The 24570-nt window shown below is 38.8% G+C and overlaps 4 protein-coding genes and 1 long non-coding RNA gene across 13 annotated transcripts; 1 reads left to right on the top strand and 4 right to left on the bottom strand.

Annotated features, from left to right (window-relative positions):
* Positions 1 to 1147: 1147 nt before the first annotated feature.
* Positions 1148 to 1962, top strand: LOC125219648. Its single transcript, XR_007176175.1, has 2 exons — positions 1148 to 1280; positions 1702 to 1962. It is a non-coding gene; the product is annotated as an uncharacterized LOC125219648 (long non-coding RNA).
* A 641-nt stretch (positions 1963 to 2603) lies between these two features.
* LOC125218450 (pentatricopeptide repeat-containing protein At1g79080, chloroplastic) lies at positions 2604 to 4800 on the bottom strand. Its single transcript, XM_048120120.1, has one exon. It carries the CDS (start codon positions 4599 to 4601, stop codon positions 2898 to 2900), a length of 1704 nt encoding a protein of 567 aa, XP_047976077.1. The 5' UTR covers positions 4602 to 4800; the 3' UTR covers positions 2604 to 2897.
* Positions 4801 to 5836: 1036 nt separating this feature from the next.
* Positions 5837 to 12121, bottom strand: LOC125222523 (WD repeat-containing protein 75). The gene is made up of 16 exons (XM_048125184.1): positions 11935 to 12121; positions 11667 to 11852; positions 11165 to 11341; positions 10165 to 10570; positions 9958 to 10076; positions 9795 to 9872; positions 9424 to 9564; positions 8884 to 8928; positions 8562 to 8728; positions 8299 to 8377; positions 8114 to 8199; positions 7889 to 8018; positions 7647 to 7794; positions 7111 to 7265; positions 6387 to 6561; positions 5837 to 6271 (listed from the first exon to the last, which is right to left on the bottom strand). Exons 1-16 carry the CDS (start codon positions 12052 to 12054, stop codon positions 6069 to 6071), a joined length of 2415 nt encoding a protein of 804 aa, XP_047981141.1. The 5' UTR covers positions 12055 to 12121; the 3' UTR covers positions 5837 to 6068.
* A 2859-nt stretch (positions 12122 to 14980) lies between these two features.
* LOC125219322 (receptor protein kinase-like protein ZAR1) lies at positions 14981 to 18089 on the bottom strand. Its single transcript, XM_048121271.1, has 2 exons — positions 16178 to 18089; positions 14981 to 15771 (listed from the first exon to the last, which is right to left on the bottom strand). The coding sequence occupies exons 1-2, from the start codon at positions 17688 to 17690 to the stop codon at positions 15134 to 15136; spliced, it is 2151 nt and encodes a 716-aa protein (XP_047977228.1). The 5' UTR covers positions 17691 to 18089; the 3' UTR covers positions 14981 to 15133.
* A 2330-nt stretch (positions 18090 to 20419) lies between these two features.
* Positions 20420 to 23948, bottom strand: LOC125219879 (cyclin-dependent kinase G-2-like). Of its 9 annotated transcripts, XM_048121971.1 has the most exons (8): positions 23791 to 23920; positions 23578 to 23640; positions 21677 to 23332; positions 21373 to 21508; positions 21155 to 21243; positions 20849 to 20960; positions 20662 to 20768; positions 20420 to 20579 (listed from the first exon to the last, which is right to left on the bottom strand). In XM_048121971.1, exons 3-8 carry the CDS (start codon positions 23146 to 23148, stop codon positions 20477 to 20479), a joined length of 2019 nt encoding a protein of 672 aa, XP_047977928.1. In that variant the 5' UTR covers positions 23149 to 23332; positions 23578 to 23640; positions 23791 to 23920; the 3' UTR covers positions 20420 to 20476. The 9 variants fall into 9 exon arrangements, 6 of the variants coding, with proteins under 6 accessions (XP_047977928.1, XP_047977927.1, XP_047977925.1 ...); XM_048121970.1 differs by lacking the exon at positions 23578 to 23640 and having other exon boundaries at positions 23791 to 23948; XM_048121968.1 differs by having other exon boundaries at positions 21677 to 23640; positions 23791 to 23922.
* Positions 23949 to 24570: the final 622 nt, after the last annotated feature.

Raw genomic sequence — 24570 nt, 5'->3', positions numbered from 1 at the left:
AAGATGTTTCATTTAGCAAAACACTAAATCCTCACATCATTCGTGTTTTCCCTCATGGTAAAATGGCCCACGACAACGTAGAGATCCCAATCGCGTCCTCTTCCCAAGCAAATAGATTCTTCCATCACCTAAAATCTCCATCTCCAAGACATGTTTCCCACTCTCCCATATCCTCAATATAGTCATCTTTCTGCTTGGATAGGGAAAAGAATCTTTAGGCATTCCTCACTCGCTCAAAGGCTGTGCCAGAATCATGTTTGAGCACCATCGCCTACCTTCACATGCTCTCCTCTCATTGCCACTTCTTGAATTGCTTTGTTGAAGTTCTTGAAGCTTGGTAGTTGACCCTAAATACTTGTTCAGCTCTTACTATCCATTCTATGGAAATCCACCAAGGCATTTGATATATGGTTAGAGACGATTATCTTGTATTCTTGGTCATTCGCAAACCTCAAGGACCAAATTGAACAAGAGAGCGACATTTTTAATAAAAATATTGTCCACTCCCAATCCTCCTTTATCCACTGGTTTCTAAATGGTATCCCAAGCAATCACAAACATTTCTTCGTTGACCCTCATTGTTTCCCCAAAAGAACCTTCTTTGGAGTTGAATAATGCGTTTAGCCACCGTATTAGGTATACACAACAAACTTAGGTAGTACGATGGCAGGTTGTTTAGAACAGATTTGATGATAACCAACATGCCTGCCTTTGATAAACTCCTAGCTTTCAATAAGGTCGGTCTCTTTTCCATCAATAACTAGTTTTCAATTTGAGACTTATATAGTTCAGCGCCGAGTGGAATGCCAAGATACATGATGGCCAGTAGGCATGTCAAATTGGGTACCCGCGGATATCCGATCTGAAATTTTCGGGTATCCGATCCCGAAATTTCCAAAATCCAATAACCGATACCCGACCCAAATTTGATTTAGGATACCCGAATATTCGACTCGGGTATCCAGTCCCGAAACGAGTTAATTGATTAAATTTCCTGATTTATAAACATGAATAATACTATTTAGTTTGATTAAATTTCCTGATTTATAAGCCCATTTAGTATTTGGGCCTAGGAGTTAATTGGATTAGGTCAAGGCCCATACTAGTAAACGGATTCAGAAAATTCGGAACCTTGAAATTGGGGTTTCACTGTCGTTATAAATACCGAATTCGACGCTCTAACACTCTGTGGCTGCGCCGATACCTAAAAGATTTCTTCAACACTCGTGAAGAGAGGGCAAAAGTTGTAGCTAAATCTTCGAGCAGACATGAGGGCTAAGGTAATTCTCCTTCCGTCTGGATCTGTTGTTTAATTTGAATTTGAATTTGAATTTGAGCTCGTTGAATTCCGTTATCATCCGCAATCTACATTCGCGATTATCGCACCGATTCTCTATGTTTGTTTTTCAGTTTGTGTGTTAATTCTATTTCTGATGCTTGTCTAATGTTTAGGCGTGCGATTTGATAATTCGTTGCTGTTTTAATCAGTTAATGTTTATGTTTTTTTTTGCAATTGAGAGTTTAGGTTGGAAACGCATCGATCTATTTTCATTTGATGTGTTTAATTAGCTTGAATTGAATGGGAGATTGTATGTTTTGCTATTCCCTAAAATTGATCCATTGTAGTTTTGTTTCTTTGGTTTACGATGTGGTAGAGGTAGAGTGAATTTTGTGATTAAATTAGATATGAATTTTTTGCAGTGGAAGAAGAAGAGAATGAGGAGGTTGAAGAGGAAGCGCCGAAAGATGAGGCAGAGATCTAAGTAGAGAAAAGGCTTGTTTTTTTGCAGTGGTTTACTTTGCAAGAATGACTTCCTAGTCTTATGAAACTCTTTACCATCTTATCTAGGTTTGGTTTATTGGAAAACATGAGACTTGTTTTGTCCATGCTTAATTAATGTTATTGTTCAAGACTATTGCTTTGAGTATCTCAACCTTACTACTATTTCAACACATTTATCATTTCATGTGTTCTTGATTTGAGTTTTTATGGTGTTGTTAGATAATGGTGATATAATTCTTGCAATTCAAATTTATACATAAGTGTGTGTGTTAGAGAGGGAGGGATTGGGTGTTGCCCATTATGATGATTAGTAATGATGGATACAATTTTGATTGGGTTGGGTTTTGCTTGAACTTTGGTTCTTGTTTTCTTTGTGATTGTTTTCATTTCCTATTATTTGCATCAATTGTGCTATTTGTATTTATAATTCTAGAGTAATATGTATGATCCCATTGTTTGTTTTTAGTTTATTAGTATTGTTTAAATTGTTAAGTAATGTAACGACTGCTATTAGATAATGGTGATATAATGCTTGTATTTGACAGTGGTGTGTATATACTTTGTGAGAGAGAAATTATATTGTTAGCTACCTTATTGGTTTTGTTAGTGTATTCATGTCCTATGGTTTATAATTGCCACGCCAAGATGTGCTCTGTTTATATTTACGATGTTAGATTAATATATAGGAGTATGATCTTATTGCTATATTACTTATTCCACAATGTAATGGAGATACTCATTATGTAACGAGTAATTGAACAAAAAAAACAATAAAATAAAAGAACATGGCTATTCGTTGCAAAGGTTGTAGTAAATTTAGTGGCAGAAATCCAGACTCTTTACAAAGAGAGTCCATAGTATGATTTGACCAAAATTTTCCATTTTGTAGAACGAATATAATCTTCAAGATACTAAATCAAATCCCCAATGGAATCTAAAACTTGTATTCCTATTCAAACTGAGTGGAATCTAAACATCTGATCCATGCCACAACAATGTAGGCCTAAGGTTGTAGTAAATCAGAAACTAAACCTTCTCCTCCTCCTCCTCCTCTATCCACCACCACAACGAGTAATGTACACGACGAAATACACAAAAAGAATCACCAAATTTTTCAATCAAGTTGCACGGAAACGCCATCGAGATCGTATTGCATAGCAAGTCTTTTCACAGTATTACGGCTCATGACTTGCCTCGAATGCAGCTCCTTCAAGAGCGCAGCTGCCAGATCCCTTTCTTGTTCGTATATAATCCCTTCAACTATGATGGTATATGTCGTCTCATTAGGCATCTGCCCCTTCTCAATCATCATCTCGAACACCTCCAGAGACAAGTCCGTTCTCTGGCATTTGCACAGTCCGAGCACCAGTGCATTGTAATTGTCCACACTAGGCTGATAGCCGTTCTCTTCCATCACCCTCAAAACAGCAATGGCAGCACCCAACATCCTCTCCAAACACAGCCCCCTGATCAGCGACGAGTACGTGTAGGAGTCGGGAGTAAATCCACATGAGGTCATCTCGTACAGCAGCTGAAACGCTGGATACGTGTTGCCCTTCCTGCACAGGCCCGAGACCACATTCCTGTAAAAGTCATGGATCGACAAGTCCTGCTTATTCCTCAGGCTCTGGAGGATCGAAAACGCCTCTTTCACCATCCCCTCGTAGCAGAGCACAGCAACAGCGTTGTACGTTCCCTCGTTAGCGCTGCAGTTCCTGAAAACCATCTGATCAAGACACTTCACCACAGCATCCACATTCCTCTCCTTACAGAGGCGTTCGAGGATGGGATTGTAGCTCGCAGCGTTAGGCCTGAAGCTGCCATCCCGGAACAGATCATCCAAGACCTCAAGCGCCTGATCAGTCCGGCCATGGAGGGCGAGCGATCCAATCAGAATGTTGTACGTGACAATGGATGGGGCGCGGTCATCACCAACCATCTCCGCAAGAAGCTCGTTCGCATCCTCCCACCGCCCCTCGTTGCACAAGCTCCTCAACAGAATGTTGTAGCTCACAACATTAGGGTTAAACCCCATAGAAGGCAAATCCCTAAACAGCTGCATTGCCTCCTCAACTCTATCTTCCTTGCAGAAACCAGTCAACAACACATTGTAGCTCACCAAATTAGGGTTCCCACCCTTGGAAATTATGTCATTCAACAGCTCCATCGCCTCGTCCACGCCTCTCTCCTTATACGCCGCCTCAAGCAAAATCGAATACGTGAACGCATTCGGCACCAGCCCCTTCTGCATCAACCTCTCCACAAATTGCAAACTCTTATTCAAATTCCCACACATACAAAGCCCTCTCACCAACGAATTATACGTCACCGTATTGGTAGGATATCCGTACTCCTCCATTGTTTCGACTAGCTGCATCGCGTGCCCTACATTCCCCCTCCTGCACAAATGATTCACCAGAAAAGTATACGCGGAGGCATCGGGAATGCTGCCAGATCTCACCATCATCTCCATAACCTTGGTCGCTTTCCTCACTTTATTCGTTTTGCACAAATCATACAAGAGCTGAGTGGCGCTAGAAACATCAGGCCTGTGCCCCTTCTCCACCATGTATTCCAAATATAGAAACGCATCGTTTACCCTAAGTTCTCTAGTCCTCGCGTCGGCTCGGCCAGATCTCCAATTCGGCAGCGTGAAGACGCTGGCGATCGGAGGTATGGCGGTCTGAGATGAAGATAAGGCTTTGTTAAACGAGAGAGAGTGAAATTTCGGTACCTGCGCGCGGAAGCTTGAGGAATTTCCAGTACGCTCTAGCGATGGATTTGTGATTGGAGAAGATGAATGGAAGAGAATCGCCATGGATTATACAAAACCGTGAACAGCTGAATGTCAATTCTGCTTAGAGGTGTTCTCATGGAACAAAATCAATCGGCAATTTGCAGTTTCTGAGGCTTACATGAGATGATCAAATCCTGGCTTCCACCAGCAGATTGATAGGCGGGATTTAAGCTTGGAGAGAAATTGAAAGAGAGAAATGATAAAACAAAGGATGAAATGAGCCATGGGAATTCTATCCAAAACTCTTGTTCCTCTTTGGGTTCGGGCTGGGCCTCAAATTGGTTAATTGGGCTTAGGCCCAGTCCTCCTCCACCATGGGGTGGGAATATGGATATCGGGTATTGGGTTTACCCGTACCCGACCCGATATCCACCGGGTATTGGATACCCAATATTCAATTTTATGGGACTGGGTATGAGATTGGGTATTGAAATTTAAGATAAATCGAGTATTGGGTAATCCGAATGGGTATCAGATATTACCCGAATATCCAATTTATTATTTAAAGTATTTTTTAAATTAGGTTTAGCCATTTTAGGCTTCTAAGAGCTAGGCTAATTTATTTACTACTAGGCTAACTTTCTCTAAACTTATATAAATAAGTCGATCTCTCTTACTCTAGATCACGACTTCTCCAAACTCTCAAGTTTTACGTATTTCATAACCAACTCAAGTGGTTTTTATATTTTAGTTAATTATTTTGATTTTTAAATTATATTATTGGTTGTATCTACAGTTTAATTAAATGCATAACTTTTATTATTTTACTTACATATTGAATAGCCAACCCCCATAATTATAATCATATACTTTAAAATAAAATTAACCCATTTTTTATAGTTTTATACTACAAAATAAATGCACCATTAAAGATATTAGTAAAATTAAATATTTCTATATCTATATTAATATAATAAAATTTGATTTTTTTTATTACTAGTTATTAACACCTGTAAAGAATCGGGTATTTAGATACCCGATACGTCGGGTATGGATACCCGGGGCAGGTATTGGAGTACCCGAAAATATATCGGGTCAGGTTTTGAATAGACATTTAGATGATTTTCGTGTTTGGATATCCGATTTTTTCGGGTCAGGTATCCACGGATACCCATATTCCCGCCCCTATTTCTGATATTCCACAGATTTTAGTGAATTAAGGAATTTCGTTAGAGATTATCTGCAAGACATAGATGGCCAAATGTCGAGATCAATTAAATGAAATTTGCAAAGTATACAATTTCTCAAACAAAAAATAAAGAAAATGGAATTTAATATTATATATTAAAAGCGGTACATAATTTTCCAAAATTCTACAATTCTGCAGTTACAAACTATTTTAACACCTCAACTTGATCAAAAGGTAGAGCGTTACACACAAAATCGTATACCGGAGCAAAATCCTCCAGCTCCTTCCCTTCCGCATTGTATAGAAGGCGCAAGCTCACGATTACTTAACCGAAAACACAGTTAAGTACGAAAAATGGCCTATTCCACAACACCAGACCTCCTCTCCAACAATGATTCTAGGAAGTCTGAGCATAACTTGGGCAGGGGAGGAAGGGCATGAGACGGTCCACTAAATATACCTTTCCAGGTTTTTCCCGATGGCATTGATGGGAATGCGGTCTGATCTGCTTTCAAGCTGAACTCTGGCAACTCACCGTACACTGATGCATACCCGTGTGTATCTGATCAAATGAAACCAAGAGGCTTCGTTAGTATGAATCCATAGTCGATCATAACTTAGTTTGATCAAATGAAACCCCAAACCCATGCTGTAACAAGAGAAATCCAAATCCTCACCTGTTTCATCAAGGTTAGTAAAGTCTCGTTGACGAGAAATGTCTTGCTCACTGTGTGGGTTCAAGAGAACATACTCACGAGCACCATTAATATAAGCAAGTACTTCATCTGTGCCTAAAGTTCCGGAAACTTTGTCTTCATCTGAACTGACAAATGAAAGACCTCCTCCTTGAGCCTGAAATAGTAATTTTCAATATACGATTACTAAACAACTTTATGATTAAAATGCTACCCCGAAGTGTCTAGCCAAAGGCTTAAATTATCCTTCCATTAAATAACAGTCCATCCATAGAAATCGAAATGGCAAATGGATTTCATAATGAGACTGATAAGACTCCAAATCCATAACAAATCACACAACCAACAACAGATTTGCATTTATGGTTACTGGTTTTAATTTGAAATGCAACCTAGGTTTCATTCATACAGATTTCAAACTCCTGCATCCATTTGACAATTCCCATCTAGCGTTTGCAAGGTCAATTGAAGCTACAAATGAATGTAACAAATCTAACTATTTCTTTATATAAGAATTTTGCCAGTGGCAACTCTGTTAACAGCTATTACACTGCACATATACACACCACACCTTAACAAACAGAAACCAAAGAAGAAATAGTAATGCAAAATTTCATTAATCAATTTGGCAGAAAAGGAGTAACAGATAAAAGAAGAAATAACTACTAGTATAGATAGAACAAAAAAGATAAGACAGAAGAGCCACCTCGCTCACAAACCACACCGACAAGGGAACTGCTTTTTCTGCATTGAACAACAAAATCACATCCTCTGCATGCTTTGATGATTTATCCGCTGATCCATTTGGCTTAGATCGAGCAAGAACCGCGAAGGTGCAATCGTCCATCGAACAAGTGATTGCTGCACAAGATACATAATATCTTACTGATGAAAAAGACAAGTATTATACCCAATAAGAAAACCTTTACAGTAAGTAGCAGGCTGTTGACTACAATAACAGAATAAAGAACAACTAAAAGAATGCAATGGTTTATTTCAACATACCACTATTGACTAGCAATAATGAGCTTAGTGAAGTAAAAGGTCAAACGAGAATACTAAAATACCCAAGACACAAGAACAAGTTAAAACCAATCGATTTTGTATCAGTGCAAGACATTAGTAGGTTGTCGACATAATACCATATCAAACTTAAATAGAACCCCATTATTCCCATAAAGCTTGATAACCTGCAAACATGGTAAGAAAATGAGATAGTCTTGAAGGAACCCACGCACTTACCCTCTATGTCAAGCCTGTAGGACCAAGCTGCGCACAGCTTCGACATACTCCACACAGTCAATTGTGGATTTGAGATTTTTGACCCTCGTGAAGCAGAAGCAGATACAAGATATTCTGACTTCCCAACGAATGTAAGATTAGTAATTGGCTGTAGAAATACACAAGTCTAGTTAGTACAAATCTACTCCAGGGCACAAATCCAAAAATTAGGTAAACCAACTCCAGATACAGTTAGAAACGACCTCTAGACTATCCCCAATTACAGCCAACAGCGTGTTCCTATCTGGATCCCACAAGGTAATGACTTTGTCTGCAGCAACAGCGAGGACAGACCCGTCACTGGAAAATGCAGCAGTAGACATAGGCTTCTTCCTGCCAAAAACAATAATTATTAATATGAGGGATCCATGAGATCCATTGGATCTTCTAGCCATAAGAATCATGGATAAATGTCAAATGGAATTTACTTGTATGATCCAACAGCATGACATGTCCAGCCACTCCTTTGAACAGTCTCATCCTTAGGGGTGAGCTCATGCCTATGCACCCACACCTGCAAGTCGGGAAATTCATAAATAATTAGTATGAGTGAAAAGTGAAAAATGGCAGGCACATGTTGAAAAATGAAAAGCACTCGAATTAGTTTATCTACCTTAAAATCTCCACCATGTGATGAACTGACAGCCATGTTGCCAGTTGGTCGGAAAGCTATGCATGAGATCTCAGCATCTCTGTGCCAATTATTGCAAGAAGCATGAAACCGTTAGGTGATTGAGCGTCACATATTAATCAATCTCAGCCACCATGAAAGAAATGAGCATAACTTGTCATAATTGAAAAAACCAAAATAGTTTAATTGCATTGCATCTAGAAAATAGTATAAGGATACAACTCTAAACGATTAAGAAGGTAAACCTGTGGGGTTCATATATGACAGTGGACAAGCTAATTTGTTTTTTCTGTGAACCGCACGCCCAGAACTTAAGAGTCACAAGGCTGCCTATTCCTTCTTCAGGAAGTCTGGTTTCAACAGTGCACATGGTAGAACCATCTCGAGAAAGAGCTACCAAATTCACTTTTACCTGGCCAAATGAAAGTGGAATATATTTATTATATCAAGTATGTTGACTTGGAATATTCCCAAGAAGATAAGGTATGACCAAAGTGAAGTACACATAGTAAAATGGTAAAATGCAAGAGTTTCTAAAATTAGAGAACGAAAAAGAAAGCTCTCTACCGTAATTTCATCGCCAGGCTGATGGTTTCTCTCACAGATTTGCACCTGCAAACGTAAGAAGTCAAGACGATACCTTCTAAAAGCAACTGCAGAGAATAATTAAATAGCAGTCACCAAGGAAGATATGGCAGAACAGCCTTCTTTTATACAATTACTCGATGAACAAATAAATAAGACTTTAACTGTTGTAAAACCATTGAACCAAATTGTTTCTTCGATGGACATTCAACACCCAGGAAAAGTATATAAGATCACTCAATGAACAAATCAAAAATCTCTTATCATATCTCAAAACCAATACTCCAATGATCCATCTCAAATCATACTCGTGCAAAAAAGATACATCATGTTGCTCTACAATGTCCACCGCTCTAAAAATGTAAAAAAAGAAAAAAAGAGGAGAAAGAACGAAATGCAAAGAGAGAACAAACATTAATGCAAGACACTAATCCAGACATTCCAGAGATTCTTCAGCAACGTACAACTTCCACCAATTTACAATTAAGTCAAGGCAAACAACATATCTCATGCCACACTCACCTGAGAAATCTCACGATCATCAAACAAACTGTAAAGTTGGACACGGTAGTTCTCTGCAGGTACTGCAATCAAGCCAGCAGTGGGATTGAAAACAACAGCAGAGCCAAATCCCTCGTACATATCCATATGTGAACATAGAAGCTGATATAAACAAGAGAAAATTTTAATTTTATATGCAAACCAACCTGTCAGCTTTACTATGTGTTACAGAACAATAAAGGTATCATGCAACTTCGCATCTCTTGTCCCTAACAACCCTTGTTAAAATGTGCAAATATCGTGATATAGTTGCTACGAGAGAGAATGCTCCTTTTTTCTAAACAATGTAATTTCTTATCAATAACTAAGATCATTAACTTTAAGTAACAAACCTTGATCCCCGAAATGGACCGCAAGATCTCCATCGAAGGCATTCTAAGAAGTTGAATTTGATTATCTGCGCATGATATCTGAAAATTTACAGTTCAGAACTCATTCTATTGAAGCATTATGAAGTTGTGAGAAAGAACAATCCAAGTATCTTATAAATCTTACAGATGATAATGTAGGGTCTGGAGAATTGATGAAATACAGAAGTGGGGATCCAATCCTTGGAAGGAACTTTTTCTTTCCAGTATCTAACTGCCAAACAACCAAAACTCCTTCTTTTCCACCTGGTAAGACCAAAAACCTTAAAAACATGCGTATTCGCAGGCACTTGCTTCCACCGGATAAATCAGTACTAACAGTCACATACAATACCTGAGTACAAATAAGCACCATCGGAAGAGAAGAAGAGCATGTTCACTTCTGAAGAATGCCAATGCCATGTGGTACATGAATCTGCATCATCAGTATCCCTCACTCCAGGCATATCCTCTCTGTCCATGTTCATTCGGCCATTAGATGACTTACTATTGGAGAATGTTTCACGCCCAACACCTCTCCATAGTAAGATCCTTCCTGTGACATCGCCTGCTGCTACCACCCTCTCATTCGGATGAAAAGCCATGGTAGTAATTGGCCTTGTATGATGTAAACTGACTTTCTTGTAACCAACATGCTCGGAATCTTTTGCAGGTATTTCCCATATACGGAGCTTGCGCTTTTCACACGTTCCAATGTACTTCCCTGACGGACTAATGGTTACATAACGTGGTTTCCGAGTCTGTCAAAAAAACAAGTTGTTACTTACTTAAAGAGGGCAATGCAGAAGTTACAGAACCATTTATTACTTGCCATTACATTTTCCTAACAACATACGGAGTTCAAACAAAATAAGTACAAACCAAATAGTATATACTCCGTACTTATTGGTTTCAATTTGTAAAGTACGCAATATCTAGCTCTATTTGTAATTGTGCCAGAGGTGTCCAGAATATGCCACTTCATGGGTAATAACTATATAAATAAAAATAAAAAGACAATTGCATCAAATCATATAAAAGTCTTGCACATTTATGATGTTTCTAGCTATCAGGTAATGAATCTAGAGAAAACAATCAATCATATGACTTTAAGTTATAAACATATAGTCCTTGTTTGACGAACCAAGTCAAACTATAGCAATTTTATTAATACTACATATATTATGAAAAGGTTATTGAAATTCTTCTTTGGACATTCATGGTGAACTCAACTTATTAAGTGATAAGAGTTTCTTAATAAATGTTCAACACCAAATTATATGCAAATTATTGTTTCGTATGATCATCACAATAGTACTAGAAATTAAACCGAAAGCAAACCAACTCAAAAGCACCTCAGCTAGAGTAACTCCACAAACTAAGCGTGACTTTGTAAGGTTACATTTCTGTATAGCAAAAGAGCTTGGTTTTCCTTCCTGTTTCATATCCTCAGTAGAGATATAAGCATAAAGATCAGGAACAGGAAGCTTGCCAGTGCTGTCAGTTCTCTGGCATAATAGACTTGGAATCACCTGGAATTGGCAACAGCATGTTAGAGTCATAACACAGATATTTAGTCATTTAGTCATTGTGCATAGCTAACTAATTCAAAATAATTATTTTTGTTCCATGTTATATTGCCTATCCACAGTCAAAACAGATTAATAGACATACACATACTGTAACTCAATGCTGTAACATGTATAATTTTCTAATTCACTCCACTTAGGATAATACTGTTCCCCATTCTTGACAATCCTCAACCAAAAGACAATAACATGGACAACACTGCATTCAGAAACACCTCAATTCAAACGATCAAAATGTAAAAGTAAATATCAATCTGGAAACAATCACCATCGAGTGAATTCGGAACCGAATGTCAATAGTCCTCATCAATTCCGGCGCGGCGAAGTCCCAGTAATTGATCTTCCCATCGAGGGAAGACGTCCAGCAATAGCACAAGACTTTACTTGCCGGATTAGTTGCCGGAACGACTATAACCGAAGTCACCTGCGCCTCGTGCCCTTCCAACTCACAAGTCTGGAACACATTAAAATAAAGCCATGAGGATTCGATTTTACAGTGTGTGGAAGAAAGCAATCAGAAATAAATAAATTGGAACCTGTAAGCCAGTGGAGGTGCTGAAAACAGAGACGGTGTTTCCGGTGCAAACAAGGAGTCGCTTGGCGTCATTCGAGAACGCCGGCGGCGACGAGACGAAGCTCTTTCCGCCTGTAAACATTTTCCTATGCTGTGTGGCGAAACGAGGGAGGGTTTAGGCTTTGAATATAAACCCTAGCCCCCAATAATTTGTACCGGTTAGTATTATTATAAATAATGCTATGCTTTATTTCGAATAAATCGATTATTTAAACGTATACAGTATATAAAAAGTTTTGGGTAAAATTACGTAGTTGCCATTCAGCGGGAAATTTTTGTTCGGTTCGGGTTTTTTTCGAAAATACTTCATCCATCACCAATTAAGAGTTACACTTTGACCAGACACAAGTTTTAAGAAATGTAAAGAAAAGTTGGTTGGAAAAGTTAGTGGACAATGTAACCCATTTTTTTATATTGGTTTTATAATAAAATGTGAGTGAATTGAGTTAGTGGAATGAGGGGACCTACTTACTATTTATGGTAAAAATGAAGTGTGACTCTTAATTGGGGACGAACCGAAAGTGTGACTCTTAATCGGGGACGGAGGAAGTAGCTGTTTTCCAAATAAATTTTCGTTAAAGCGAACTGTGCAAATGGTCCATGAACTATATATTTTGTAAGCAAACGGACCCTAAACTTTAAACATATCTTGGATAGTTCTTGTACTAAGGTATAATCACATTCATAGTATTTTTTCACTATTCATCACAATTTTATATACTATCGAAAATGCCCTCAACCTCAAGGCATGGAGTGCAATTTTAGACTTCCATATTTAGGTACTGGATATGATATTTTTCTATCTCTTGAGTATTTGATATGACTTTTTTTATAGTTTGAATATCTGAGATGATATTTTTCACCTTATTTTTTGAGTCACTTTATGTTATCCTCTTTCTTTCTCTAAAAAGGTAAAAAAATTAAAATAAAAAATATTGTGAAATTATTTAATATTATTAATTATAAAAATTAAAACTATAAATTTAATTATTACAATAACGTTATTGTAGCTAAATTTAATTTTGATTGTGATTCAATTATATTTTAATATTAAAAATAAAAAAAATAAAATTTCAAATTTTAGGGCTAATTAAAATTTTTTATTTTTAATATTAAAAAATAATCAAATCACAATAAAAAATAAATTTAGCTACAAATTATTTTGATATTAATTTATAATTTTAATTTTTATAATTAATATATTTAAAAATTTCATAGTATTTTTTATTTTAAATTTTTTAATTTGTACTAATAGTTTAAGAGAGAGAGGATTTGATACAAAATAATTAAAAAATTGAAGTGAAATATCATTTTAGGTACTCAAACTATAAAAAAAAATATCATATCCAGTACATAGATATAAAATTCCAAAAATACCCATTTATGCCTTGAAAGCATTTTTGGTGCAAAATTGTTATGAATATTGAAAAAGTACCATTAATGTGATTACACCTTAGTTCAGCTTCAGGGACTACCCATGATATTTTTAAAGTTCAGTTACCGTTTGCGTGCGAAACGCATAGTTCAGGGACCGTTGTGTGTTCACTCTTTTTCTTTTTTACTCAATTGAATGCATGAGATCATCTCTTTAATCTTTCCAATTCAATGTTAGGAAACAAGAGGAATAAGATTCTTACCAATTTTTGCAATGGATGTGAAGCTTCAAACTTTTAAATATTTCTTCAAACTTGTTGTAGTGTAGGCAACGGAATTACACATATCACTTCAAGGATAACCAAAACACAAATATTTATATGCAAACAGGCTAAAGCATCCCATCATGCACCAAACACTAGCATAGCATCTGAATTCTAATAGGCTTCCTTACTATTCTCGACCTTCATCAAGATTTGGTCGAGGCCGAGGGAGATCTTCCAGCTGCACATTGTCAAGCTCATCAGGTCCTTCTCTTGGGCAAGAGCTCTCAGTGTCAATCTTATCAAGCTGTTCATCAGCACCACCATACATCTCATCATTGAGTAGTCAAAGCAGATTGAGTAGCAGAAAGGCCCTTGCCATAGATGTTGTAAGCGTCGTCCGTGGCAAAACCAGATTCCATCCCTTTCTCCTGGTTGAACAGCCTCTGATCATACATAACCTCACCCCCTCTTGCTCCAGTGTTGGCCATCTCAAGAGCTGCTTTCTCACTCATATCACGGTCTCTATCCCGGCTACTTTTGCTGTTCTTCCCTATGTGAGCATATTTTGCCCCAAGTTTTATTTCCTTCTCTTTGAGCTCTTCTCTAGTTTCCTTGGTTTCAACTCTACCCCTCTCTGATCTTTCCTTCTGTGCCAATATGTATAGTTCCATAAATTCCTTGTCCTTCTCAGTCCTCATCATCTCCTTTTCAACCTTCACCCGCACTGCAACAACAGCCACTACAGCCTTGTGTTCTGCAACGTATAGTGCCTCGGAAAGCTTGACAAAATTATCATTAATCTGAACCTTCCGCAGCCCACAACCATCAGCAGTACGGCTCTTCACACAGTTACAGGTGGAGGTGGAGAATGCATGACCTTGATTGCAGAGAGGAAGATAATAGTTGCATCAGAAATACTCCTAAACCTAAGAACAACTGATCATATATATCATCTAACTTGATTACCTGCAAATGTTTTTGTCAGCTTTGGTCACATTTAGATTTGGGAGTAAGCTGAGCACTTCCTGCACAAATAAGGTTACATTTCATAATGGAGGTAAAAACCTCAATTTAATTAAAATAGTGTATCAGAATAAAGTCCTTACCAAGGATGTTGTCTCTTGTAGGCTGAATCGCAATTGGCAACCAGCAAACCAAGTAAGTCTTGAGCTATTGAAAGTTTTTTTTCGGTTTCTGTTTCTATATTTTTGTTTCTATATTTTTGATTCATAGATTAATCACATTTTTCCATGTGTTTGGTTATGAAATTTTGACTTTTATCGTTTGTCTATATTTCGATCATGTGCAATAATACTCCTTAGTGAAAAGATGAATGTGGTATAGATTGGTGTTGCTAGAATTTGACTAGACATTTTGTTGAAACTTGAAAGCAAGAATAATAATTAGACAATACAACAAATACTAGTGATGTACATTTAGTAAGTGGTCGATAGCCATTACAAAAACTCTTCTTCGTCTTCTTCAGACAGAACACGTTCAAGAAACACAAATGCTAGCCACTTATGCTCTGATCTTCTCGAGATTCTCTGACACGGTCTTCATCTGTGGCCGGGCATCCGGGTCACCCTCTGTGCACGCTAGGGCTACATGGAACGCTCCGAGCACTTCCTTCTTGGCTTGTACCTCTCGGAGCAACTTAGGGTCCACCATGTCCGACAACGGGCTCTCCTCCTCGAACCCCTTTCTCACCCATTTTACTAGGTCCAGAATATCCATAGAGGCCGAGCTAGTCGGGGAGATCTCCGGAGACTTTCCTGTAAGTAGCTCAATTAGCACTACTCCAAACGAGTATACGTCCCATTTTTGTGTAGGACGGGCACCAGGGATCCGGGCCTCTGGTGCGCGGTAGTTGTTGACCTTTTCTAGTTGGGGGGCTTTGAGATAAGGAAGGGCGCTTCCGATGAAGCCACCGGAGGAGGAGGGGTTGTTCCCGGTGATGGTGATGAGTCGGTTGAGGCCAAAATCAGATACGTAAGGCTGGTAGTCGTTGTCTAGGAGGATGTTTGATGGCTTCACATCCGCGTGGACAAATTTCCTCGGGCTGCATTCGTGGAGGAAGGCGAGACCACATGCTGCCCCCTTCGCGATTTTCAGTCGGATCGACCATGATAACGAGGACAACTGCTGCCCTGCCTTCCCTGTAGTAGTAGTAGTAGAATCAGAACACAACTAGAAATCTTGACATTTTTATCTAACTGAAAAACATTGTTGGTTCCTAGTCACGATCACATCTTTAGCCAAATCCTAATCAAAATCATGTCTTGACACAAAACATGGTTCCACAAGAATCATTGTCTATATAGCCAACAATTTACAACATCATTAAAATATTTTATGACATAATCCCAAAAACACAAAATCATTGCTTGTTTTTGTTACTTCTAATTAACACCCTCCACCCTAACCACCAAGCAATCATTCACACATCTATGAAGAAAGCATATATCACAAATGGCGACAAATTCTACCTAAAAGCAAGATCATGTGATCCTAAGTCCTAAGTACACGAAACCATCGTCTGCAACGAAGAAGCAAGAAAATTACCGCGAAGAGCAGAAGCCAAGCTACCATTCGAGATGAAATCGCTGATGAGAAGCTTCTCGTCGGGTGCCCAATAATACGCCTTCAACTTGACCACATTCGGATGCTTCACCCTCCCAATCGCCTGCACCTCCGCCACAAACTCCTTATACCGTTGCTCGCCTCCTTCCCCCAACCTCCTAACCGCCACCGGCACTCCATTCCCAAGCACAACCTTGTACACTATCCCCAAACCACTCTTCCCCAACACATAAGCTGATGCCCTCAAAAGCTCATCCAACTCAAAGTTAAACCCCTTGTCAATAGCCACAAGATCACCCTCCCTACCACTCATCCCGCCACTACCACCACTGCCACCGCCCTTTTCCGACTCCACCTCTGAGTCATTACTAGGGAAACCCCCAAATACGATGCAAGGAAAAGCACAACACCCCGCGTGCTCATCTCCCCCGAGCTTCCCTTTCCCGGAGCAACTACAACCACGAGAATCCTTCCTCTTCCAATACACATAAACCACAACCAACCCCACAACCGCCACTCCCACTGCATCAGCCACCGATATCAGTATGATCATCCCCGGTCTAAGACCCTTTCGCCCCCCAACCCCGTCGTTACCCACCAAACCATACTCAACACTACCTGAACTAGTACTATTCTTGCAAGACCTCTGCAGAGGGAAGCCACACAAACTAGGATTATCCAAGAATGCAGTTGGCCCTTGATTCGAAAACGACCCCGTTTGAGGAATCTCACCACTCAGATCATTTCCTCTAAGATCAAAGCTCACAGTCAATGGCAAATCACCCAAACCATTCGGAATTTTCCCTCCAAAATGATTGTAAGACAAATTCAATGTCCCAGACAATGACTTCAACTCCCCCATATCACCCGGGATCGAGCCACTGAACTCGTTCCCGGATAAATCAAGCTGCTCGAGATTAGCCAGCTCCGGAAAAATCCCCACCGGAATCCCGCCGGAAAACCTGTTTCTTGCAAGAATCAACCGCCGCAGCTGCCGGCAATTCTGCAAGAACTTCGGCAGCTGCCCGGAGAGCGAATTATTCGAAAAATCAAGAATCCGCAAGCGAGGGATGCTGCATAAAGAGGGAGGCAGAGGGCCGGAGAGATTATTCCCATAGAGGAAAATGCTGTGGAGAGAGGAGGCATTGAACAATTGATCAGGAATTGCGCCGTTGAAATCGTTGCCGTGCAAATTGAGGCGCCGGAGATAAATCAAGCTGCCGAGCTCCGACGGAATGTAGGCCCGGAGATTCTTCCCGGCGAGGGATATTCCGATCACGCGCGGACCATCCGAGGCGGAGACGTTCGCGCACGTGATTCCCGTCCAGCGGCACGGCGTGGCGTCGTTCTCGTTCCAATCGGAGAAGATTGCGGCGGCGGAGGCGGCGGATTTTAGAGAGAGAAGAGATAGGCCATCGGGGTTTAAGGAAAAAACGCGCAGACAAAAATTTAGCACTACCAAGAATGCTGGCAAATGCAGCTTCTGTAACAACATTCTACAATCAAGAGATTCAGAGATAAAGAGCAAAAAGCAATGATTTTTCGCCTCTTTTCAAAACCAGAAAATGAACAGGAAAGCACCCATTTTTTCTTCTCGCGCGAAATAAATGGAAGGGGGGTTGGTTAAAGAATCGATTTTTAGGGAGAATAAACAAAGGAATTTTCTCGTTTGGGTCTCAATTTTGAGAATTTTGCCTTTGAAGAAACGACTCCATAATTTAAGGGAAAGCGCAGCTTTGGCTGCCGCACTTTGCACGACGCTTTAACTGAGAAAAGAAGGTCGAATAGAAATGGAGTTAGCGACGTGGGAGTTGAGGATTTATGAGAAAAAGACTTGAGCGGGAGAAGGGGGCATGTTGCTCGGGCCCACACAGAGTGAGAGGCCTTCCTTTTCTCTCACATCATTGAGAAGGGAGAGAGCTCTGTGAAGAATGAAGAGAAGAGAAGAGAAGTAGAAATAAAGCAAGACGCCTTTTTGTGCAAAGGAGTGGGCTTGCTCATTGAGTTCCATAATTATGTTAAATGATGATTTTTGTTTTTTTTTATCATTAAAATTTTAAGGTTTTTATTGTTTTCCTTTTTGTCTCTTTTTGGTTAGGGGCAAAAAAGCATAACATTATTATTGTAGAGCATTTAATTGGAGTACAATTTAAAAAGAAAATAAAAGCAAACTGCAAAAACATAATGTTTTGGATATCCCATCGTTTTGGTTATCAAAATTTGCATTAAATTACATGGTAATTCCTTAGTTTCATTATGTAGTATGGGTTAATATAGGATGTAGGTAGTTATCTAAAATTTAACATAACAAATAAATATCAAAGTTACCAAATATTGAACATGTACCTTTGAGTTGTATTATGTTTTAGGCAAAGGTGCCAAAAATCTTCCATGTGAAAGTTTTCCTACAAAGATGCAACAGGATAAAGAGATGAAACATCTCCTCTTATCCTATTTTGATTGATCACTAAATTTGTGAGACCCCCACACAAAATTTCAGACATCATTTGACCTATAATTTCAATTATTTTTACCAGTGAACAAATTAAAATGCAATGAATTATACATCAAAACATCTAAAAAATGTCTAGAAATCTAAAATTATTTTGATAAGATATATTCAAGTACCAATGCAATATCTTTTTTGTCAAAGCATATTGACACTTAATATCGTGGAACTTTCAAAAAGTAAGATTTTTCCCACGAACTTTGAAATTGACAAATAATATCACGATCTTTACCTTGAGTTTGTTATTTCCCACTAATGAAAAAATTCTGGCTATATTAATAGATTGAAGAACAATTTTGGAGGGTGTGCTTCAAGAAAAACTATCTTCAAAGATTGAAAAATTTGAAGCTCTCGAAGTTTTTGTCAAAAAATTACGATTTTTTTTTTGTAAAATAGAATTATTAGCCTTAAATTTTTCATTGGTGGGAAAAAACAAACTTAGGATAAAATTTGTGATATTATTTGTTAATTTCAAAGTTCGTGGAAAAAACCGAACTTTTTAAAAGTTCATGATATTAAATGTCAATATACCTTTTATCAACTATAGTTCATATACTTGCATTCACCTTGTGTTCTAATAGTGTCACCTTCGTTATTGTGCATTATTATATCAGAGTATGTCATTAGTGATAATGATTTCCCTAGTATACAAAATCAGTTAGAAAATGTGTAAGCAACATACAATCATTAGCTTGATAGCAATGATAATACTCATTTGTACTCAATATATATGTAAATGAGAGGAATGCACATTCGTTTGGTACACACCCAATGAATTAGATACCAAGCAAAGCCTTTCATTTTACCTTATTTTACTCCCATTATTTTTTTTTTGTGTGTGTGTGTGTGTCGTATATCGTATATATTCAAATTTTGTACGGGATAATTATTTCCTTATACTTTTTTATTTAGGTAGGGGCTTTTGCACATTAATTCACACAAATTACTAACAAAATTATAATATAATACAACTAGAAGTAAAATGTGTCTTCTTCTTCTTCGAGCCATAGTGATGAGATCCCTTTATCGGTAAGACTGCAAAACTTGTTCGATGAGTTCTCTATGAAACAGCCTAGGTGCTATGGCCCGAACCCTTATGGGGAGCTTTGAGTATATGTCGGAGTTTGATATCTTGAGGTGGTGGTCGAGGATGACTATGCAATTCCCTGTAATGTCCTTGATCGCGAAGGACATATTGACAGCTCCGGCCTTGACTGTTTCTGTTGAGCAAGCATTTGGGACGGAAGGGTACGAGTTGGACCAGCGAATGTCTGATCTCACTGAACAAGACGACTTGCATACTGTGGAGAACCAGTTGCTGCATGGGGATTGGACGAAGGCTGCGAGTCGAGGTCAAGAGAATGATTACGATGATGATTTTGGTGATATGGGTGATCCGATTTCCGATTCAGAATTAGATGATTGAGCAATGAAATGCTGCATTTGTCTCACTAGCTGATTTGATCTTCTTTTCTTCTGTTTCCCTTCTTGGTAGATTATTGAAAAGGTTAAAACTTGTTCTATTAAATATTCACAACCAATCTTCTACTTTTGTTCATTGCTTGCACATTAACCTAAAAAGAGTTAACTTTGAAAACAGAGTGTGTATAGTGCTGACTGCTGAAGATAAAACAAATTTTTAGAAATCTCTCCATATATTAATGAATAATACAACTTTTAGTATGAGATATTGATATGAGATGCAACTTTTAATATGAGAAAAAAGAAAAGGTTAAATTTGTAACTTTTTTTAGTACAACATATAGATTATGCTATTGACTAAAGAGACCACCATTGCTAATTTCTCCTTGCTGCAACTCCTTTCTCCGCTGCTCTTCCAATGGGTCAGGACTCTTCATTACTCTTCGCGTTCGCCTAAAATCACATTTAAAAAGCGAGAAAAAGTGTGAAAAATCAAGAATTCAAGCATGTAAGAAATCCATGATCAGACAAATACCTGTCTTGTGCACCGTGAGCAGGAAATGTAGGCATAAACTCCTTCGACTTCGGAAGAGGAACTTCACGGAACCAATCGTGATTAAGAGCTTCTTCAGCAGTGATTCGCTGCACGGTTTTCACATTCAAGATAAGATACTCATTCAATCTTCTGGAATATAAATGCAGATAATGTAATAGGAAAATACCTTATCAGGATCGTATGTTAGAAGCCTGTTCAGGAGATCGAATCCAGCATCGGAGAGCACAGGCGACCCAGTGAAAGACGTTGCTGGGAATTTCCTCCTCAGTAGGTTATACCTGAAACAAATGTTGGTGGTTAGAAGCAGCAGAAAATCTAACTCAACCAACTTAAACTGTCACCAATCGAGGCCTGAAGGCCAACACCAGAATCACCCAAAGCCGGAAGCCTGGGAAACAGTGGCAAAAGAAAAGAAGATAAATATTTGAGATCAACTGAGTAAGAATTGCATAAACAAGATAAGGATACTTACTTATGCTTCACAAAGTTGACCTTCACTCCGGGGAGTTCTGAAAATCCGGGCCAGATGGTCTCATTTGGAGTGCCGAGGATCTTGAATATCTGCAGTTTCACACCAAAAATAATCTACTTAGACCACATTAGATTAATTACCCAGCACTAGGTCACCAGTTTCTCATGTGTAATGTACAATAAACGATGACATTTCTGTATGAGCAGAGGTAGATTTACCTTGTCCAGTTGCTCAACCTCTGTCTTCCCATTGAATAGTGGTTCCTTTGATAATAGCTCAGCCATGATACACCCCAGAGACCACATATCTATTGCCGTGGAATATAGTTTGGCACCCAAAAGAAGTTCCGGCGCCCTGAAAGTGAACATATTATTTATTTTTCCGATTGAACCAGACCTAAAAGATAGAGACATGGAATGCTAATAACCAAAAATAAAGCAGTAAAACAAGTAGGGTAAACTGCCCTCGCCCCACCCCCAAGTCGAAATGTGAGATATAACGGTTGCTATAAATGATGCTAACCTGTACCAAAGGGTGACTACCAAATGGGTATATGGTTTCAAAGGGCTGCCATACTGACGAGCTAGACCAAAGTCACAAATCTTCAGCTCACCACGATTGTTTAAGAGCAGATTGGAAGTCTTAAGATCTCGGTGAAGCACCCAGTTGTCGTGGAGATACTTGACGCCTTCTAAAAGCTGGAGCATCAAGCATTTAACTTCACTTTGACTAAAAGGTTGCTTCATAGTCTCCATCAACGCTTTAAGATCATGTTCCATGTACTCCATAACCATAAAAATGCTATCAAGGTTGCTTCCCACAACCACTTCTTTGACATCCACAATTGAGGGGTGATCAAAAGATAGAAGAATGTTTATTTCCCGGAGTGAGGTTAAGGGAAACCCTTCTCTCTCTTTCTCCATCTTGACCTTCTTCAAAGCAACAATTTCTCCAGTTTTCTTATCCTTGGCCCTAAACACGACCCCGTAAGTACCCTCGTCTATCTTGTTGAGTCTCTCGAACTCGTCAACACTTCTGCAACCTTGAAGCATATTAATCCTTTGCGGGGGTTGTGCTGGATCTGTTAAAATAGGAGAGTCTGGATAGTCCTCAGATTCAGATTCAGGCTCGTTTATGCTAGAACCATCACGATTGTAATCATCACCAGTCTCCATGGGATCATTATTGTCATCATTGTCTTGGTAACTATCTCTACTGGAAGATCTAACACGTTCCTCTGACCTTGAGGACCTCCCTCTAGCCGTTTCAGAACCTTGTCTGGCCTGCCCAATTTCTGGACTTACTGATTTACTATGCTCTGAACAGGATTTGCTCCTTGGTTTAGGCATACTTTCATTGTCAGAAATCTCACCTTCATCAGATGGAGACTCAGCATCACTAGCCCAACGAGAAGATACTATGGTTCGTGTGGGTGCGTAGTCATCTTCATCTACTTCCCTCTGATCTCCTTCATGTTGCAGTGAATATGTTTCGGCAGGGACTTCAGCTGTACCAGATCTCAATCCACCACCGGAAAGTGATGCTACTAAATTAATCGCACAGTCATTAATTTCACCATCATCTGCGGGGGCAGAAGTCTTTTCATTGTTACTAGGTTTAGGTTTAGGCTGAGGACACTGGTAATGAGACTTGAGCAATTCGGGTGATTCAACGATAGGATTAGGCGCACTATCCAAAGTACTCCTACTCTTGATTGCTGCATTTGTCTCCCTATCATCTCTATCCCAAATAATTGGTGAGAACTTCCGCTTCCTGGTCTGCTGAGGAGATAACCACCTAGAAGTTTTCATATTTTTTGAATCAATTTCTCTACTAGCTAGCATTCTCGAATCATCTGCCTCGTCAGACCCATCACTATAAAGCTCTCCCGGCTCTCGATCCACAGCTACTACTGCAGGCTCGCATTTCCTTCGCTCACCACCACTACTTCCAGAATCACTTCGACTAGAAGTGGAGTGGTATCCACCATTCATTTCTGTGGCATCCTTCTGTCTGAGCTTGCCCTTATCTTCAAGGCTAGCTCGACCCTGAGCCTGTTGCTGACCCTTCTCATAGTCCCGAGCTCCATTCCCATCCAGTTCATAATCGCCTCTTCTAATTCCATTTTCCTTCTTCAACGTCTCAACTTCACTCTCGCAGCCCCTATATTCATTTTCTCTGTAACCACCACGTTTTCCAGCAGCCATGAATGTATAATTATTCGAATTTGTCGAAAAATTTACACAAAACCCCAAACCACCCAATATTATATTTTTCCTTACAAAAAAGCCCTAAATCCCCAAATTCAATACAACAGCTAAGGAGTACAGAATCGAATCACAAAAGGAAGCAAAACAACTACTATATCTCCATTTTCAAACTCAAAACTCAACACAGATCTGAAACAACATGAAAACCCATACCACAAACACCCAGCGCCTCACCGATCAATAGCCTTCCAATTTCCTTTTTTTTTCAATTTTTCCCTAACAATACCAAACAAACAAATCGAAAGATGCAAAAATCTCCAGATGTCAAGCGAAAATTGCCGACCGAAACAGAAAACCCTAGAAATACAAACGCTAAATGACCTTCCTCAGTCCTTCCACTCTCCGCGTCCAAAATCAGAGACTTACCGATCGATCAATCGGAGCTTGCGGCGGCGCTCGGATAATTCTCTAGCGATGAACTCTGGAGGCGGCGGAGATTCAGCCAAAGGTAGAAGGAAAGAGTGAGCGTTGAAAGAGAGTCTAATTATTGCTTCTCTTTTGCTATTTACTGTAATTGTTTTTTCTTTTTTTTTTGTGGATCGGTTTGCGCTTTCGCTTTCAAATCTTGGCCGTTCAAACAGCCCGCGCAATTTATTTTAATAAAAAAAGAATTATTTCGAATTACTAGAGATTAAAACTAATTTAATATGTTATGATAATTTAAATTCATAACATATGGGGAGAGAGAGAACAAGCATTGAATTTGTTTTGTAGTTCCAATACAGAAAGAGCAAGAAAATAATTATGGAGAGATGATTAAATTCATAGTAGTACTTGAAATGGAAAAGTATATAATGCATGATTATAGGTTGATGAACTTAGTCAAAAATGTGGCAATTAAATCATTACTTTGTATTTAAGTGCAAAAATGGGAAGTATTAAAAGATGGAGTAGTGAGTAATTGCGATCGGGAAACTTTTGAGCGTGTGTATTCATAATTTGTACTATTTGAATGTCATTATATCTTGAATAGCTATAACAAACCAAAATATTTTCTTATAAAAAAATTATTCTTGAGTTTTATAATTGCACAAAGATTAGCTATAATAAGAAAATAAATCTTAGCTTATTTGAATTTGGCAAGTGTCGGGATTGTATTTTCAGTATTTATTAGGCTCCATAAGCCAATAACTATGGCAAATATTC

This window comes from Salvia hispanica, chromosome 4 (assembly GCF_023119035.1).
Source record: "Salvia hispanica cultivar TCC Black 2014 chromosome 4, UniMelb_Shisp_WGS_1.0, whole genome shotgun sequence".
NCBI lineage: Eukaryota > Viridiplantae > Streptophyta > Magnoliopsida > Lamiales > Lamiaceae > Salvia > Salvia hispanica.
The sequence above is the reverse complement of the archived record's forward strand: the minus strand, read 5'-3'. Positions and strand labels throughout refer to the sequence as shown.

Bases quoted from the DNA above. Each gene is read 5' to 3' on its own strand.
- LOC125219879 (XM_048121968.1), bottom strand. From the start codon at position 23,361: ATGGCTGCTGGAAAACGTGGTGGTTACAGAGAAAATGAATATAGGGGC. The intron at 21,244-21,372 runs GTAAATCTACCT...GTGAAACTGCAG, and splicing joins AGGTTGAGCAACTGGACAAG to ATATTCAAGATCCTCGGCAC. The intron at 20,961-21,154 runs GTAAGTATCCTT...CATTTGTTTCAG, and splicing joins GTCAACTTTGTGAAGCATAA to GTATAACCTACTGAGGAGGA.
- LOC125222523 (XM_048125184.1), bottom strand. From the start codon at position 12,054: ATGTTTACAGGCGGAAAGAGCTTCGTCTCGTCGCCGCCGGCGTTCTCG. The intron at 8,378-8,561 runs GTTTACCTTCTT...TAATTGGCACAG, and splicing joins GTCATATATGAACCCCACAG to AGATGCTGAGATCTCATGCA. The intron at 7,266-7,646 runs GTAAGTGCGTGG...TATCTTGTGCAG, and splicing joins CTACAGGCTTGACATAGAGG to CAATCACTTGTTCGATGGAC.
- LOC125219322 (XM_048121271.1), bottom strand. From the start codon at position 17,690: ATGTTGTTACAGAAGCTGCATTTGCCAGCATTCTTGGTAGTGCTAAAT. The intron at 15,772-16,177 runs GTAATTTTCTTG...CTACTACTACAG, and splicing joins CTTGGCTTCTGCTCTTCGCG to GGAAGGCAGGGCAGCAGTTG.
- LOC125218450 (XM_048120120.1), bottom strand. From the start codon at position 4,601: ATGGCGATTCTCTTCCATTCATCTTCTCCAATCACAAATCCATCGCTA.